The sequence below is a fragment of the Diabrotica virgifera genome, chromosome 6 (genome assembly GCF_917563875.1).
Source record: "Diabrotica virgifera virgifera chromosome 6, PGI_DIABVI_V3a".
Classification (NCBI taxonomy): domain Eukaryota; kingdom Metazoa; phylum Arthropoda; class Insecta; order Coleoptera; family Chrysomelidae; genus Diabrotica; species Diabrotica virgifera.
Genome location: NC_065448.1, coordinates 36,202,020 through 36,221,442, shown reverse-complemented (window position 1 = coordinate 36,221,442; position 19,423 = coordinate 36,202,020). Strand labels below are relative to the sequence as shown.

Here is a 19,423-nt window from a genome sequence, read left to right as displayed (position 1 = left end):
ATCACTAACCGCACCAAGATTGTCCGGGAAATTAGCAAGGTGGCTATGTAAAAAATGCACTTTAATGCTCATGTTGCAACCTAGCTTTTGGAAGCTCTCCAAGAGGTGCTGGACAATGTCGGCGTAATTCAGTGCCCGTGTATTTCCAAGAAAGTCTAACAATGTTTTTGAATGCCAACCAAGCATTCTTTTTAATTTCTGACATTGTGACCACGAAATGTTCATCTGTAAGAAGCTGCCGAATCTGTGGACCATCAAAAACCCCGGCCTTTATCTTTTCAAACGACAAGCTAGGAAATTTCGACACGAGATACTTGAAACAGTCTCCTTCAGTTGGCAAAGCTTTAACAAATTGCTTCATGAGACCTAATTTTATATGCAGAGGTGGAAATATAATCTTCTTCCTGTCAACAAGTGGCTGATTTACAATGTTTGGATCACCAGGTCTCAGGTCCGGTCTTGGCGGCCAATTCGACTGCACCCAATGTTGCGCACGAGCTCTGCTGTCCCACATACACAAAAAGCAGGGATACTTTGTGTATCCACGTTGTTGACCAAGTAGGAAGCAGACCAATTTACGGTCGACACAAATGATCCATTGATGCATGTGATATTGCAACAGAGCAATGACCTTCTTTATGTCGTCATATTCTTCACGCAAACAAACTGAATGGCCAATTGGAACAGAACCAAATAAATTTCCATTATGGAGGAGAACACATTTCAAGCTCCGCTTTGAGCTATCTATAAACAGTCTCCAGTCAGATGCGTTATAATTTGAAATTCCCAATTCTTCCATTAAACCACTTACATTATGGCAAAACACAAATCCACTTTCACTTTGAAAATATTGCAGAAATGCCCTTTCTCGTGTTCGAAAATAGGATACCTTGGCTCCCTTTTCAAGCAAATTTTTCTCATTCAGTAGTGATGCTAAGAGCTCTGAAGCTTTTTTGGATAGTCCCAAATCTCGTACCAAATCATTTAGCTCTTGCTGCTCGAATCCCTTACGTACAGAGTCATCTTCAATTTCGAAATCTTCATCGTTGAAGTCGCATTCATCTGCACCATATCCATATTCCCCTTCTTCCAAAGAGATAAATTCATTGAAAACTGGCACGGGGATTTCGGTTGAATGCGGCACTGGACGTATAGCTGACAGTAAACTAGGATACTCTATTTTACATTTGTTTTTCTTGTTATATCCTGATATTTTCACTATACAAAAGTAACAATCACTTGAATGATCTTTGGGCTCACGCCAAATCATAGGTATACCAAATGGAAGTTTAGCACGATTTCCCTTGGTCCACATCCGTAAACCCTCAACACACTGTTTACACACTTTATGAGGGGCCCATACTTTATCTTGATCACCAAGTTTCACTTTGAAATAGGCAAAATATGCTTGTCTGACCAGTGGCGGCTCGTGATTTTTACAATAGGGGAGGCTATACCTAACTGTAAAATATCTAGACAAATTTGCACTAGCAAAAAAATGCGCCAAAAAATGTAATTTAAGGCCCCATCTTTTGACCATTTTTTATTTACATTTCATAATATCATCCTAATTCATAATTTCATGATATCATCATTTTAAAAATAGTTAGTCTAATAGTAAAAGTTTAATGCCAAAGTTTGTTTCGTTTACTTAACAATTCCATCTATTTGTAAATAGATACCTATGCATATCAAAATAAATACAGATTTGAAGTTTTGCAGTCCATACATAATGAAGCTTCAAATTTTTTAAGATACTCAACTGAATTTTTTTAATTCTAAACGCGGCCTACTGCGAATTCAAAAACACGATAAATTACCGATATTTTGCTTTGAGTTAGAGATATCGGAAAAAGTTATTTGAGCAAGTTGTTCCAAATATTATTATAACCTCACATACCAAATTTCATAACAAAATTCGCACTTTTAGATTTTTCATTATTTTTAGTCAGGACCCTAAAATTCGTTGTCCCGAGACGCACCCAACCACCCAACGGAGCTGAGAAGCTACACTGCCTCCCTTGGTATATCTCCGGGCAGCGTGTGATGGCACCGTAGATGCCACTGTTAGGAGACCGGGTCTCCTTAAACGCCTGCTGCGCTGCACGGAGCATTAGCAACGGAGAAAGCTGGGCTTCTCGGCTCCGTTCGTGCATCTCGGGATAACCCAGGGTCCTGCCTACAATAATATGTATGTAATAAAACTGAGACGCGATCATGTGTTCTAATGCTAATGCTCCGTACGTATGGACAATTAGTGATAATATGGAATTTACACGTTGTATAATAGTGAGAGTAATTGTTGTTTTCGCGATTCATGATAAACAAAACAGTATAGAGTGTGTAAAAAATTTATGGGGAGGCTGAGCCTCCCTTGCCTCCTCTGACGAGCCGCCACTGTGTCTGACAAATGTACTAATGTTTGTCCTTTGACTGGGAATGGTAAAACTGCCACATATGTAACAAAACGAATCGGGGCTGTTTTCGCACTTACGACGTATAGGAGCAGAGGTAGCCATGAGGAAACGTTTCAGTTTAAACACACTAAACAATTCTATACACTTCAGTAACAAAATACTAAATACTGCTAACCGACACACAACGTTTCACCACAGTATAACAGACATAACAGGCAAGTCTAGACAAGTTGCAGTTATCAGAGCGTCATTACCCCCACCAGGCGCCCCACCCACATAGAAAACGAACGTGACGTGATAGAAGAAAACTAAAAACAGTTTTGAAATCAGCATGCCTAATTCTATAAAAAACAGCTTAAAAATCTAACTCAACAGAAATTAAGTTTCAAATTGTTCCCCAGTATTATACAATACTTTTATTTTAACAATACAATTTTAATAAATATAAATTACTTATTTGACCCATTTTTCTGTCCATATGTTTTAATCTTGTGGTGCTTCTTTGATACTTCTTTTCCATGCTGTTCTATTTTGAGCCAATTGTTTTGCCATACTCCATTGCAGTCCTCTCTTCTCTGCTTCTTGTCTAACTTGTTCTTCCCATCTCATTCTTGGGCGACATACTTTATTTTTCCCTTGTACTCTCGACTTCATATACTTTTTTCGTTATTCTTGTGTCGTTTAGTCTGTGGATGTGGCCCAACCATCCTAACTGTCGTTCCCCTATAATTGTCTCTATGGGGTTTATCTTTAGAGCTTGAGTTATTGTGTCGTTTCTTATTTTGTCTCTTCGTGTGACCCCTTCTATTTTTCTCAAGAATCTCATCTCTGTAGCTTTGATTTTTCTTTTGTTGTTCTTTGTTAGCGTCCACGGCTCACTCCCATACACAATTGATGGTCGAACCACTTTTTGGTACACTTGTGTTTTGACTTCTTTGGGTACCTCTTTCTTTCCAAAGAACGTATTTCTTAATGTATTATAAATTATCCCTGCTTTTCCTATTTTATTGTTTATTTCTTTATCTATTTTACCATCTTCTTCAATAATTGTACCTAAGTAGTTGTAGCTGTTTACTTGCTCCAAAACTTGTCCTTCTACCTTAATTTTTATCACTTTTTTTGTAGTTGCCATAACCATTGTTTTACTTTTATCTGTGTTTATTTCCATGTTCATTTTTCTTAGTTCTTTTATATAAGTGTTTATTATTTGTTGCAGTTTCTCTTCCGTGTCAGCTAACAATACCATATCATCTGCAAATAGTAATTCTTGTATTTGTACATTGTTCATTTTCCATTTTCCCATATCTTGAAGATACCATTTTTAAATTCTTTTTTGCACAAATATTAATGGACGTACCAATAATGTCGTGATCAGTAAATTTCGGAAAAGTTCGGTCAGTTTCTTGAAGTTTGCAATTTGTGATAATTAGATATATTAGAGTTCTGGAGTTTGCAGTAATTCGTGTTGGTATTTTAACGATTTGTTTACATCCAGCTGCTTGAATAATATTTAAGAGTTTAGTCCCAACTACAGAAACATTTAACACATTTACATTAAAATCTCCCAACATTACAATGTCATTTGTACATATTTCTTCTAACTCAAATAATTCTTGAAGAAAATCAAAAAATACAGCACTAGATACATTTGGTGATCTATATACACCACCAATAATTAAATGCTTTTGACCAATCGTTACTTTAAGAAGTGTGCACCAATACTCCATTTGAATTGAAAATTGTTTCAATTCTCGGTAAATAATATGACTACGTACATAACAGATTACCCCTCCAGTGTGTCTGCTAGTGGAATAAATTTGTCATTATTGTTTGTTTACCAATTTCGTTTTATTCAGTTTTGTACTGTTATAGTTATTTTATTTAGTAGTTGGTTATTTGTGCACTAAGTTTGTATATAATAAATATAGTCTTGTATGTTATTTGTATATGTACAGTGAAATGGAGGAAAAGGAAAGAGTTGTAAATTTCACATATGACGAAAAATTTAAGTTAGTTGAATTGTCATTAATGAAATAATTTTAAAATAAATAATATGTTGAAAATTGCTTTTTATTATTAATTTTTTAAGAGGATCGGTACGTATTTTCGGCTGCAATGCTATTCAAATGGGGATTCATTTTTTTCGAATCCTGAGAAAACTAATAAGTTTTTTTGAAAAATTTCAACGCAGAATGAAAGATTACGTTATTAGCGAGGGCCGAAAGTCCCTGAGAACTTCTATAATGTTTATTTTAATAAGTTACAGGGGTGACAAACTAAGAGAAAATTTAGTGTGATTTTTAATTTCAAATATATAATTCAAAATAAACTTTTTATTTATTCTAAGGGACTTTCGGCCCTCGGTAATAATTTAGTGTTTCATTCTGCGTTTAAATTTTTCAAAAATATATATTGGTTTTTTCAGGATTCGAAAAAAATGAACACAATGCCGTGGTAATATTTTCCAAATCTATCTTTGTCTTACAACGCACTCAGCCGAATATAATATTATCAGCACATATTGTCAGTCAGACACTGACAATTTTAAATATTTGACATTGCATCGGGAATATGTTGAGTTATTGATTAAATATTATTGATATTTGATAAATAATTGATTTAAGACGTGAACTTAATAAAAAGTTATTTTCCGCAAATCGCCAGGAAATTTTGACATTTATTTATTGTGTATTATTTGTGGAAGATCCAAGCAGAGAATACATCAGGATAATATATTCTGTGATCCAAGTATTTTGTTGTTAAAGATGTTCAAAATTGTAAGCGTTCCATAACAATATATTATTAAAAAATCACTTTAACACTTTTCCTCTTTTCTCGATTGAGTATTAGTCTTTGTTGTACAAATAAATTATTACAATCACTGAATACATACTTAGTGAAAAAATTATCACATTTATTAACTGAATTAATAATTTGCAATTCAGTTATCAAGAACATTCAAAAATTCCAAAATTCAAAATAACAGTTATCCAAGAACATTCAAAACCCATCTCTTTAAATTAATGATGACATTTTCAAGTAGAATGGCATTCTAGTAATGTTTACATATCCATACCAGTGTGAATTTTACTACACGTAATTTGCCGTGTAAAGACAGAAAAAGTAGGGATACACGTAAAATATTTGCGAATTATGTACCCATAGCCTTAATGACACACTTTTAGTTATATAATGAATGGGTTTTTGAAACACAACACTAGTTTTTTAGGTAGTAGGTAGACTATATAATTTTGTCAACAGACCTGTAAAAAAATCCAAAGGATTTTCTATATTTTCCAACACATAGTATAACGTGTGATCCAAAATTATTGTCACCATAGGTGGCTGTGAACGACAGAGATAGCTATACAGTGCATGTCTATTCTTAATTCAGATATACTTACCAGTTTACGTCAGGGTTGGCATAGAATTTCCCCATCTTATAAAACCCAGAGGGTTTTTTCGGGTTTTTTCAATTGATAAAACCCACTATTATTGGGTTTTTGGGGTTTTTCAAAAATAGCAAATTTTCAGTTGAATGAACGTCATATTTATTTCTGAATAAAAACAAAAACTAGCATAAATACCATGAAGTAAGTAGTAGGTGAATACAAAACGAGAGAAACTGAAACTAAACTAATAAAACACTTATTAAACATGGTATATAGACAAATAAAAAAATAAACAAGTTTCTTGTTAAACAAAGCATCAGCAAAGCATATTAGTTATCAGGAAAATCAAAATCTGTATTTTTGTCACATTCCCAATTCCCATTCGTTATTCGTTAGACTCGGTCGAGGATGAGGACTCGGTTCTTAAATGATTATATATTTTTACCAAGTTTGCAGCTCTATCGGCACCTAATCTGTTGCGAAGCTTAGTCCATATTAATCCATATGAAGAAAAAATCCGATCAATAGATGCAGATGAAGCTGGACATGAGAAGAAAGATTATAAATTATTAATATAAATACAAAATTCATATGGTATTTTATTTGTTTTTTTATTTTTTATTGATATCAGCTTCCACCATTTTTTTGTTGAGAATTTTTTGACAAGTTCTTCTTTGAAAAGTGTTGCGGGGAGCATATCTGTATCCTTATCTTGAATGATAACATCACTGCCAAAAACTCATCAGAAAGATTCGATGCAACCCATTGTTCGACTGTTTCCTCTTCTTCCCCTGTAAGTCGTCGTAACTATATATCAAATCAATAAAAAACTGAAAATCCCCAAAAAACCCGAAAAAATCCTGAAAAACCCAAAAAAACCCGTCGGGTTGGACTTAAAAAAAAACCCGGGTTTTTTCCAACCCTGGTTTACGTCAACTTTGCAATGTACGTGTTTTTTCCAACCCTGGTTTACGTCAACTTTGCAATGTACGTCAACTTAACAAGAAAAGTAAGGTTATGTAGAGATCTTGTTTGTTTTTATTTATTATTGTTACTTATAATTTTGTTAATTCTTTTTATTTTTGATTAAAGTTCTGGTTTTGACTTATTTTTTATGTTTTATAATGTTAATCAAAATTAATTGATAAACCAATGATATAAATTCAGGTTAAAACAAGACATACGTAATTTTTTGCACAGCTAGCTTTGATCCCAATAATTGTGGATCACTCGTTATTATTAATATAAAAAGATAATACAAAATTACAACTAATATACCTAATATTACAGAATAACAGAAAAATTAAGGTAAGAAGCAAATTATTGACAAACGTCACAAGTACATTAGTCAAAATTGTAAAAATATAATCTGACTGTCAACGATAAGTAATACCTAAAGTTTAGGGAGATCGAAATCCGTATCCTAACGTAAGGCAATGCTTAAGCGGTTTAGGCAATTCTTATCGTATGGTGAAATCCGTTTTAGAGTTAGGAAGTACCTAAACCCATTTAGGTAATTCTTAAATATTTAGGTATCGTTGGTGAAATCGGGCATAAATATAATAAAACAGATACCTACTTACATATGAAGAGCTCAAAGCTAAAAGGATGAGGGTCCATTTTTTGTCATTAGGGAGATAATGCTAATTTCTTGTACGTTATCTCATGTAAAATATTGCATGGTATCTAACTAAGCAATAAAGATGAAGATGTACAAGCCATCCAGCTTTGAAAAATACGTCTTCTAGGCTAAAAGAATGAAGGTGCTACATATGCAGGCTAAAAGGATGACAGTCCACCTAGTTCAGATTGTTGACCACAGAGGTCTCTGCTATTAGTGCTGTTTATTGTCTAGATATTTTGTTAATGTTCATACCTGTGTTTATTTCATAGACATATTATTAATAGGTATATGGTTTATTTACAGCTTTCTGTTATTCTGGTGTACATTGGTGTTATTCTGTAAAGTTTCAAGCATATTTTGACGGACTGCCACATGCTTAAAACTTTCCATTCTATCCATTACTAACAATCTTCTACTGTATTTGTAGCTTGGTGTTAACAACAGGAGCAGATATGTGTGATATAACTTTTCAAAATATAGATTACCTTATCCTGTATTTTTAGTTTCATTTTAAGACATATTAGTGGACCATCATTCATTTAGCCTGAGATTTCATGACATCAAAAGATAAATAAATTTATATTTATAGTAATTTGTAAATTGATAACCCAAAAACATAACCTATACGTTCCCTGTAAGCATAGATTTATAATACTCTAGATTGCGCCTTACGATCTTAAAATGGGTGACGGTTGCGACAGAGATAAATGAGCCTATTTGGTCGGTAGTCTCTTTTTAATTTAAGGGGAATATCGACGACGTGACTATCCCACTTTATCGAGTATTATGTATTGACAGTTCGAGCGGGTGGTGACGAGAAATGGTCTTTGGTCTTCGGACGTGGATAATCGTGGTTCGAATCCCATACCAACTTTACGTTTTTTATTTTTAATTTCATCAATATTGCGTTTATTAGATATTTTTACATCTGAAAAATGGACCTAAGTAAATCTAGCAGATAATAAATGTATGTATAGTAAGTTAATATTGGAATACATAATTATTTGTGAACTGCACAGTAAAATAAAAGTCATTCGTTATTAATATAAATTCGGCCTTATTCGAATGACGTGAATAATGTTTGTATTGCTTCTACCTTTTTAAAAAATTGTAATAATAGTTTCATAAATAAAAATAATGTCTAATTACTTATAATTGAATCGGTCATTTCAAAAACAGCAAAGTCCACAATTTTCAGAAACTAACTTTTTGAGAGGAATAGACTCCTTTAAGATAAACGTTGTGTGCAAAAACGACACCAGTCCAGTAAAAACATTAGGAACAAAACTACAATATAGGTAACTCTGAATTTTGATGTCATCCATTTCATCCATTTTTCGACTATATAGGTACCTAGTTTTCTTTGCTCTTCTGTAAAATTAGGAATATGTGACTCGTGTCTCGTGTTGTTTTTGAAATGACCGATTCAATTAATAAATCGATGATGGTACATTATGTTGATATTAATTATTGGTAATTTGTAGGAATATTTTTAACAATTACTTTATACTATTGTACTTATTAAAAAAAATAACATGGGCTTTTATATTTTTAAAAATCTATAGGTACCTACACAGTTTTTCTTATTTGTTATATATTTCTTTGCTTAGATTTATTTTAGAGATATAATAATATCTAATAAACGCAATATTGATTAAATAAAAAATAAAAAAAGTAAAGATTGGTATGGGATTCGAACCAGGATTATCCACGTCCGAAGACAAACGACCACCCTAACAACACACAACATTCCAGGAATGTACTACCAAAGTTCTATCAATATTTGAATGTCCTGGACATTTAGGGAACATTCGGTGAACATCTGTTTAAATTATTCCTGGAATGTTACCATAAGACATTCTGTGAACATACTACCAATGTTCCTATATTTTAAGTTGCGAAATAATACATACGTGTAAGAGATACAACATTACTTATAACATACCAGACAAACTAAGTGACATTTTAGGCCTACAGTGCAATAATATGTCAAATTTAAAGAGTTTCCCAAGATTATAAACATACAAATGTAATAAAAATTATTGTTCGCGAATATTCAATTTGGAATGCGATTTTGTTAATAAAAAAAATACTTATAACTTATGCAAAACCCAAGAGAGGCATTTATATTTATTTCTTTTGCGTTCATTTTCAAATTCGCCGTGCATATATTTTTGTGCATGGCGCTTGAGAGGGCATCACGTGACTAAAAACGACCAACCAACGACCTCGCTTCGGCCATCTTGGCATCTTCATCTTGGCGACCTTGCCTTGCCGTGGATTGTTTTTAGTTGTTTGTATTATTTGTGCTTTTTAAGAATATTTTTTTAATTCGGATACTTTTATAATAGCTTTAATAGTATTATTAACATAGTGCATAAAATGGTGTCCTGTTTTTAACGCAGTTGGAGTAGCAGAAACAAATGTAGATAAAAAAATCTGCAGGAATAACGTTTCAATTATGAGAGAAGCTCAAAACAAATGACTGTGAATGAAAAGCCCTATTAAAAGGTTAGTATGCAAATATGTAAACGAAAGCATGCCCTGTATTTCAGAAAATAAATTAATACTATTAATACCCTAATAATACTATTCATAAAAAATCTTTTAAGTAACGTAGATATAACAAAGTGAATAAAAGGCATAAATCAGAAGAATTATTATTTTATTTTATAAGTTAATAATTGGTCATATCCATTTATTATTTTAATAATAATTGTGAATAAGCCACAAACTTCGCTTATTCCTAACTAAAATAGTAAATAGAGATAGGTAATAACAAAAGGATTTGTAAAACTAAAATAATTCTTTTTGCGTTTTTGCTAGTGTATGCGTTTATAAATAGGATGGTAGACCACACACTATAATATGCAGTACCAACTAATGAATACACAGAATATTATAGTCGATTTGCTAAACTCAGTCTCAGTACTAATTACTGTAATTTTGGCAAAATTGGCCAAAAACAAAAAAAAAATACCTACTAAAATCACTAGCCAGTTGTGTCTGAGTTTGGGGAACCGACTATACTAATAAACAATTTCTAAGCTGTTTTATAATAATTTTGTGAGTTCATTAATCATATTTTTTATTTAAAACTAAAATTTGTTAATAATGCTTAGTAATGCATATATTTTGTATTTTTAGCTTTCCAGAAGATCCTGCGAAGAAGACATGAAGTATAGATCAGATTTGTTAATAGAGGAGTATGTTCAAAACACTTTTTAGAAAAAGATATTGACAGAACTTCACTTTCATCTGTTCGTTTGAGAGACTGTGCTGTTCCAATAGCTTATGTCACACAGGTATATGCATAACCTAATTAATAATACAGTCCGTACAATATAGATACTGTTGTAATTCATTATCTACATCGGAGATCTAAGTTGACATTGTTGCCCAACTACAAAAAATTTTTGAATTCATTTTAAGTCAAATATATCACATAATTATTGCGAAGTAGATTATACAACAAAACAGATTAATATTCAATGTAAATAAATAAAAACATCAGAAATCGAAAACAAGAATTAAGGTATAATCTTATGTTACAGTTATTAAGGTACCAAGGGTATTATAGGGATATACGTTGACCGAAAGCGTTATTATTATAATACCTGTGGTGCCTTCAACGTTTAATGCCCGACTAAATTATTCTTTATATGCGAAAAATTTGAATGAATTTTGAATTGATTAGTTTTTAAATAAGTACATTTACCAGTAACAGTAGTAACGTAATTGTGGTAACCATAGTTTTACTTAGGTTGATATTTGTCAACTTGACAGTATCTAAGTCGTTATTTAAATTTAATGCCCAAGGGCGTTATATCGTACTTAACAGACTTCGAAATGTCATTATTTGTCAAATAATGTACCAGTAGGACATTAAAGTAAATAATAAAAACAATAAATATAATGAATACTAAATACTTATTTGTTTGTGAAAAATCTATTTCTTTGTGGCTTTTTTGTAATTAATTATTCTAATGGGGAAATAAGCCACAATTTACTTGAAAAAATAATTTTATTAAGGTTTCTACTTCCACATCGGATGTCGTTGTCAAAATACAAAATGTTCATTATTATTATTTTATTTATTAAATATTATTTATTATTTATTTAAATATTATTTAATATTTATTTTTTTATTATTATTATTTATGCAGATTATTACCTGTAAATAATATTTCTTCTGATTGTTAATTGTAAAGGATAGAAAAATTACCTTTTATTTTATTTTCTTTTAGAATCAGCTGAGAGAAGTGGTCTACAAAAAACCAGAAAGGAAACGGAATATGTGGCTACGAAAAGCAAAAGAAAGGTTTACAAAGCAAATGTGACACATTTTTTTATAATATTTAGGAATGTCAGCAAATTACATTAAAAAATGTATGTAAAGATTTTTTGCAATAAAAATGTTTATATTTATCAAGGATGTATTATTTGGTATGGCCATATATCGTCAGTGATGTGACAGTACCTCCTATCTGTTTTTTTCAAGAGGTTTGTAAGATAGACTAAAAACTTGTTTCGGCCACCTCCTGTTTTCATATATTTTTTGACTTGTTTTGCAGTAAATTCAACTATCTATTTACTACAAAAAAAGTCAGAATACGTACGAAACCAGAAAGTGACCTTAAAAAATGTTTTTCGTCTCCTGCAAACCTCATGAAAAAACATATAGGAGGTATTGTCACATTACTGACGATATATTTCAGTGAATGTCTAAAAAATATACTGTGAATGTTCAAAGAACGTTCGTAGACATTCATGGAATGTTCTAACAAGACATTCAGTCTAAAAATATACTGTGAATGTCCAAAGAACATTCATGGAATGTTCCAACAAGACATTCAGTCTAAAAAATAGACTGTGAATGTCCAAAGAACATTCGTAGACATTCATGGAATGTTCCAACAGAACATTCTAAGAATATTTAAAATGCTGACACAGCACTTTCCTGGTACTTTCCAGGGACATTCGTGTGCATTTGGGGACATTCCAGGAATGTTTTCAATGTCCTGTGTGTACATTCTAGGAACATTCATGGAATGTTTTGTGTTATTAGGGCAGTTCTCGTCGCCATCCGCTCGAACTGTCAAATTATCTAAAATACTCGTCGATAGAGTAGGATAGTGACGTCGTCGATACTCCCCTTGAATTAGAAAGAGACTACCGACCAAATAGGCTCATTTATCTCTGTCGCAACCGTCACCCATTTTAAGATCGTAAGGCGCAATCTAGAGTATAATATATCTATGCCTGTAAGTTACTGCATGAATTAGTAACCAAAATGAAGTGCCTTTTCTGTTAATTCAAAAAATCAAATCAAATCAAATAATTTATTCAACCACTTAGTTATTGTACAATATACATATAACAGACCTAATTAATATACTTATACTGACTGATTCATCCGGAGGCAGACCTAGACACAAGGCATCTGTTTGTCGGATACCTCCCACTGATGTCAGTCAATATAATATACAATGTACATATAATTTATTAAATACACTGTCTATAATATGTATAAATTAAAGTAAAATATAAATCAAAACATTCAATAACAATAGCAAATCGATACATTTCTTTTTAGATTTTAACTGTTTATGTGATTTAGTTTTTTTTTTTATTAGATGATTATTAGATGATTAGATGAAAGAGTAAAAAAGGAGAAAATACGAATTGGTTGTGCAAATCAAATTCAAACATTTTCAAATATTTTAAACATTTCCGGGTTACTGATAATTAAACTCTTTACTTCTTTACTAAATGTATGTCTTATATTAATTTCTTTTAAATGCGTTGGTAACATATTAAATAGTTTAGGACCATAATAGGAAAATGATCTCTGCGTCACAGTTTTTTTAAATAAATTAGTATTTAGATGTAGATTAGTAGCTGTTCTAGTAATTGAAGTTTTTTTATTGTTTTTTACTTTTGAAAATTGGGTCCTTAGGAGACATTGGTGTATATAAATTTGACGTATTTTGAATAATTTTGTTTCTTGGTAGAGTAGAGATGTTGAGTGTAATCTAGGTTTTTTAAATATTATTCTAAGTAAAATATTTTGTGTAGTTTGCAAATTTTTTAAATTAGTAGAGAATGCACCACCCCAAATAGTTATACAATATCTTAGAACTGATTCAACTAATGAATTATACATCATAATAAGATTGGACTTAGATAGGATGAACCTTACTTTATAAAATTTATGTATTAAAGCTCTTATACGTTTAGAGACATAGGTAATATGATGTGACCACCTTGTGTGATGATCAATCATAACACCCAAATATTTTATTACAGGGGTTTGTTCTAGTATGGGACAATCACATATATTATCTTTACATCTGGGATTATGCAGTCTAATCTTTAAAGATGGTTGGTCCGTAACTGTTGGGGAAAATGTTACATATTTTGTTTTCTCGACATTTAAAGTTAAAAGATTATGATTTAGCCAAATTCTAATATTTTTAAGACAAACCTCTGTCGCAAAATGCACTTCTTCCCAAGTATTTCCTGTAATTATGAGTGCAGTATCATCTGCGTAACATACCAACTGTCCCTCAAAATTCTGGATTGTTGCAATACTATTTATGTATACGAGAAATAAAATAGGTCCTAACACCGTTCCTTGTGGTATCCCCATCTGAACATTAATATTAGTGCTTATTTTGTCACCGATTTTAGTTTGCTGCGTTCTGTTTGTTAAATAATTTTTAAAAAGATCTAATGCAATACCCCGAATACCATAATTATTCAATTTACCTAACAGTTTGGCATGAGATACCGTGTCAAAGGCTTTAGCCAAATCCAGAAAGACTGCTAGGCATTTTTTAGAATTATCGAGAGCTTTAATTATTGTTTCAACTAGATTCAATGCGGCATCTTCTGTACAGGATTTTTTTCTGAAACCGTATTGAATTTTAGAAAGAACATTATGCTGATCCAGAAAGCTAACCAATCTATTTGTTAATACTTTTTCAAATAATTTAGCAAAGTTATTTATTACAGATATCGGTCGATAATTAGTTAGTTTATTTCTAGAACCGCTTTTGAAAATGGGAGAAACTATAGATTGCTTCCATTGCGTAGGTATTTGTCCTGTTGAGAGACTGAGATTTATTATATGGGTTAATGGGCCCAATATATTAAGATGAATATATTTTATTAATTTGCTACTAATCTTATCGGGACCAGGAGAACAATTATTCTTTAAATTAGATATCAAAATAGTTATTTCGGCCTGCGTTACCGGTTTTAAGAAAATAGACGATTCTATATAAACATCTCTCAACACATTATCAGGTAAATTTGAATTTTCTATTTTATTTGCCATTTTCATTCCTAAGTTTATAAAAAAATTATTAAACACATTTGCCTTATCTGTATTATTTTTAACGCAGTCCCCATTTTCATTAACAATATCAATATTAGAAATATCTAGTGTATTTTTACTTCCTGCAACCTCATTAATAATATTCCATAATTTTTTAGTATTCCCATGAGTACCGTATAATTTTTGTTTATAGTAATCATTTTTCTGTTTTTTTATTAACACATTAAGTTTATTTCTATATTCCTTATACTGTGCTTCTAGAATGGGTGTAGGCGTTTTATTTAGTTGTTTTTTGAGGATATGACGTTTATGAATGGATGTTATTATTGCCGTAGATATCCATGGTTGTAATTTTTTGTATTTGTTATTTTTGTTGACAACAATTTTAGTGAAAGAGTTTGTAATTGTGTTTATTTTATTAATGAAATTGTTGTAAGAAATTTGAACATTATTATTATTAATTACTTCAGACCATGATTCATTTTTTAAATAATTATTTATTTTTTTAAAGTCAATTTTTTTGTTGTAATTTTTTTCTTTATGTTCTGTATTTATACTGTCACAGCTTTTAAAGGATATCAAAACAAATGGCGAAAAATGATCTGTCATATCGGTTTGAAAAACTATCGAATCTATATCAATTTTACTTTCTATATTATTAGTTTTCCTAATAAATATATGATGTATTGTTGTCTTAGAATCAGAAGTAACTCTTGTAGGTTTATTTATATAAGAGATGAAACCATATGTATTTAATATGTTTAGATACCTAGTTGTATCGGGTGTATAGGATTTTAACAAGTCGATATTTATATCACCTACATAAACTTCAAGATGTTGCATATCCAACTGCTGCAGATATTGTTCCAGATCGTTTAAGAATATTTGAGTATTTGTTGCAGGTGGTCGATAATAGGCAGTTATCCCAACTGAATAATAAGTATTTAAATGTTTCGTTAAAAATTTCACGCGGAGAAATTTACTATCATTTATCTCTATAGTACTAATTGTAGATGATATACTATCTTTTATATAAATCACCGTACCATCGCATTTATTTATACACGATTCATTATAATATATTCCGTAATTCGGAATATGAAAATCATTTATATTTACCTCCCTACCCACATAACAATTTCATGTTCTTAGTAGATTCATAGAACATACTTTTCAGAAAAAGTATATACTAAGAATATGCGTAATTACCATTGCGAATGTGCAGAGCACATACTGAGTATATACTACATTACAGTACTTAAACGTTCTATGTATATACTTAGAATGTACTACCGCACTTCTTCTCAGTATATACCAAGAATATACTTTTTAGGATATTCTAAGAAGGTGCTATAAACCTTCTATTTATATACTTAGAATGTACTACCTCACATCTTTTAGTATATAGGAAGAATGTACTTTTTAGTATATGGGAAGAATATTACAAGGAAGTGCTATATTGCTCAGAAGCATGTTTTCAGCATCACCGAATCTCATCCTAGGTTCTACTTTCTACTAAATTTACATATTACATATGAGAATGTAGTTAGTACATTCTACAATATTACTTAAAAAGTAAATATAAAATATTATATAAATTTTAGTTAGTTATATCAATATTATATAGGTAAGTAGGTATATATATTTAGTTATTATGTGCATATAAAAATAAAAATGCTGAATATATAAATTTATATATTCATATTCATATACCTATCGTACCCAAATAAATATTATGTAACATATGTATGTAAATAACTAAAATTTATATGTTGCTTATATGTACCTATATACATACTTACTATTTAAGTAATATTGAAGTACCAAAATGAATTTTTTATTTGTAAGTTGACAGCAAACAAAATAAAACGTTTAATTATGCATGTTCCTATTCCTGGTTGAAATACTTGGTCTTCCTCACAACACAGCATAGACATTGTTAGTGTTAAGTGTAGACACAAATGCCAAATGCCTATTCAGTAACTATTTTCATATTTTGTATTTTTCCTTTGTTCCCAACCCCCTACCCGCTAACCCCTATGCAGGTATGCAGCGGTCGTTTCCGCTTTGTTTGTGCCGGTTGTGGGTTTTGGCTCAGTCACACAGCTTACCTGAATGTCAATTCCATGTAAAAATAAAATTCTTCATAAGAATACTCAATAAACTTAATCAAAATAGTAAATGCATTTCAGTTATGAAAGCGAAACGACAATTTCTCCTTTTTCGTTAATACAATTAATTCTTAAACATTTTTACCATACAATTAAAACAATTTTAAATAATGAATTCGGTAGTTTAATTAATAGTACCTACATACATAAATTTTTAAATTTCATTAATTATTCTTAACGAAGTTGATAATCTATAGGCTAACATTATTCTTCCTATACATACATATATATTATTTTTAAGATATTTTAAAAGTATCTACTTATAAGTATGTGTTAAGTATGTACTTATAAGTATGTGCTAAGAATATTCGGTAAAAGTATATTCTGAGAATAGTATCTACTTATAAGTATGTGTTAAGAATGTACTTATAAGTATGTGCTAAGAATATTCGGTAAAGGTACATTCTAAGAATAAACTTTTACGAATATTCCGAGTTACTACGTACACGAATGTACTCAGTATATTCGGTACGAGAATATACTTTAAAGTATGTGCAAAGAACATGAAATTTAGAATGTTTTTTAAGGTACATGCTATGCTTGTACTACGCATATACTAAAAAGAATATACTCTGACGAATGTTGGTAGTATATGCTTAGAACATGATACGAACATCATTGTTATGTGGGTAGTTTCGGATAAAATAATTATGTCCAAAAGATCCTTACCTGATTCTAAATATATGAGCAGTTCATCAAAATGCTTTTGTAAACTTCGAATATTAAAGTGAATCACACCAATTCCATTCTCCCATTTTACCCTCTCCAGTTCAAGTAAGTAATCTTGAAAATTATTATATTCTTTTGTATCGATTTCCTGACTATTATCTAAAATTTCTAGATATTCAAGCATTTAGTCATAAATTGTACCTGATATCCCAAAATTTAATCAATCGTTTATTAAAGCGAAATAGAAAAATGGTATCGAAAACAAAAATTTAAAGCCTTAAAACCTAGAGAGCATTAGCAATAATACAATTGATAAAACACATATTCTTTACAAATTATAATGAGTTCTGTATTCATCAAAGTCTTTAGAATTTTTTATTATTTTTACGTTACCGTTTCGACAGACGTAGATTTTACCATTGTCAGTCCACACATTTTTTAAACCCACAAGACTGGTTAGCTGATTTACCAATTCCAATTTTAAGTTAGTGAGATCTTCCTTAATAACTACCCCAGTACCCTTTAGTAGCTTCTTCTTAGCGTAGACTGTTTGCTTATTCTCGATTGTATTTAATTTAAGATACACAGCCCTAGCTTTATCCTTGTTTTGTTTACCAATTCGATAACATAAGTTAATATCTTCATATTTTAAATTTAAACCCATTTTAGAATTTATTAGGTTAATTATTTCGTTTCTGGTGTCTTCTTTCTCCTTTTCCTTTAGATTAAAAATTCGTAGACACATGCGCCGGTTCCCTTGATCTAGTCGATCAAATTTCTCGTTCAATTCTTCTATTTTGCGCTCCAAGTTTGTTTTAGTGGAGTTAATATCCACTTTAAGTGACGCCACTGTTTCTTCTAAATTACCTAGACGGGTTTCAATGGTATTTATAATGGCTACGGCGACATTATCAGTAAGACTTTTTATAATATCTTTATTTTGGAGACTTTTTATAATGGCTTGACTTACAGCATTTTCAATAGCTTCTTTTACTTCTCTTGTAATAACCATAGTGTTCCAATTTTTTTTTTCAACTCACAGCACCAAAACTGTTTTATATTCACACTACTGAAAAATTAGGAAATTTTTCGCTGAATTTCCTTATTAAAATGTTACTTTTTCGGGAGCTCAGATTACAACCGACTACTCACTACAATCCATAGGCGGCGGATGACAATTATTTTTCTATTTAGTTTTAAAACTTAAAAACCTAATTTCTCAAAACTTGTTTTTTTGGACCCTCATCCTTTTAGGACTGAGCTCTTCATATAGTAAAGAATATAAACAAATATGAAGTGTCATCACCGCAACTGTCAAATAAATGTTACCAATTTATTCTAAAATGTCACCTTCCTTCGATTACGGTTACAGTGTGTTGCGAACAAATCTGCTTCATAAAAACGCTTTATAATCCATTTATACAAATTAAATGAAACATATTGTGTATTTCTTTAGGTTAACATTAATAGAAATCATCAAATATTATTTCTATGTGTATATGTTACAGTTCAAGTTGATTATCCAGTTAGAGTTGACTCCAACTAGTTGGAGTCAACTCTAACGGCTGGTTTCAGTAAAAGTTGATTATAAATATAAAATGAAGATTTATATTCAACATTTACTAGTAAAAGTAGACTCCAACTAGGAAAAGTATACTCTTCCCAATGCCATTTAGTAAAAGTTGATTCTGATTCACACAAACAGCTGATTCTAGAAATTAAATGTTACTGAATATGTTCAAATTAGTCTAGGCTGTATCGTCGCCCCCGTTAGGTAAATTACTCCGATTCGAATTTTTTGCACAAAC

General features: G+C 30.9%; 1 protein-coding gene across 2 annotated transcripts in view; it reads right to left on the bottom strand.

The window, feature by feature from the left end:
* LOC126885867 (zinc finger protein 227-like) overlaps nt 1-19,423 on the bottom strand; it is a 35,698-nt gene that overhangs the window by 11,093 nt on the left and 5,182 nt on the right. The window contains exon 1 of one of the 2 annotated variants that reach the window (XM_050652639.1): nt 17,616-17,832. The exons of the other annotated variant lie outside the window; for it this stretch is intronic. Coding sequence (XP_050508596.1) covers nt 17,616-17,799 — 184 coding nt within the window. The 5' untranslated portion in view covers nt 17,800-17,832. Of the gene's footprint in view, nt 1-17,615; nt 17,833-19,423 lie in introns of those variants that run through there. 2 annotated transcript variants of the gene reach the window in all.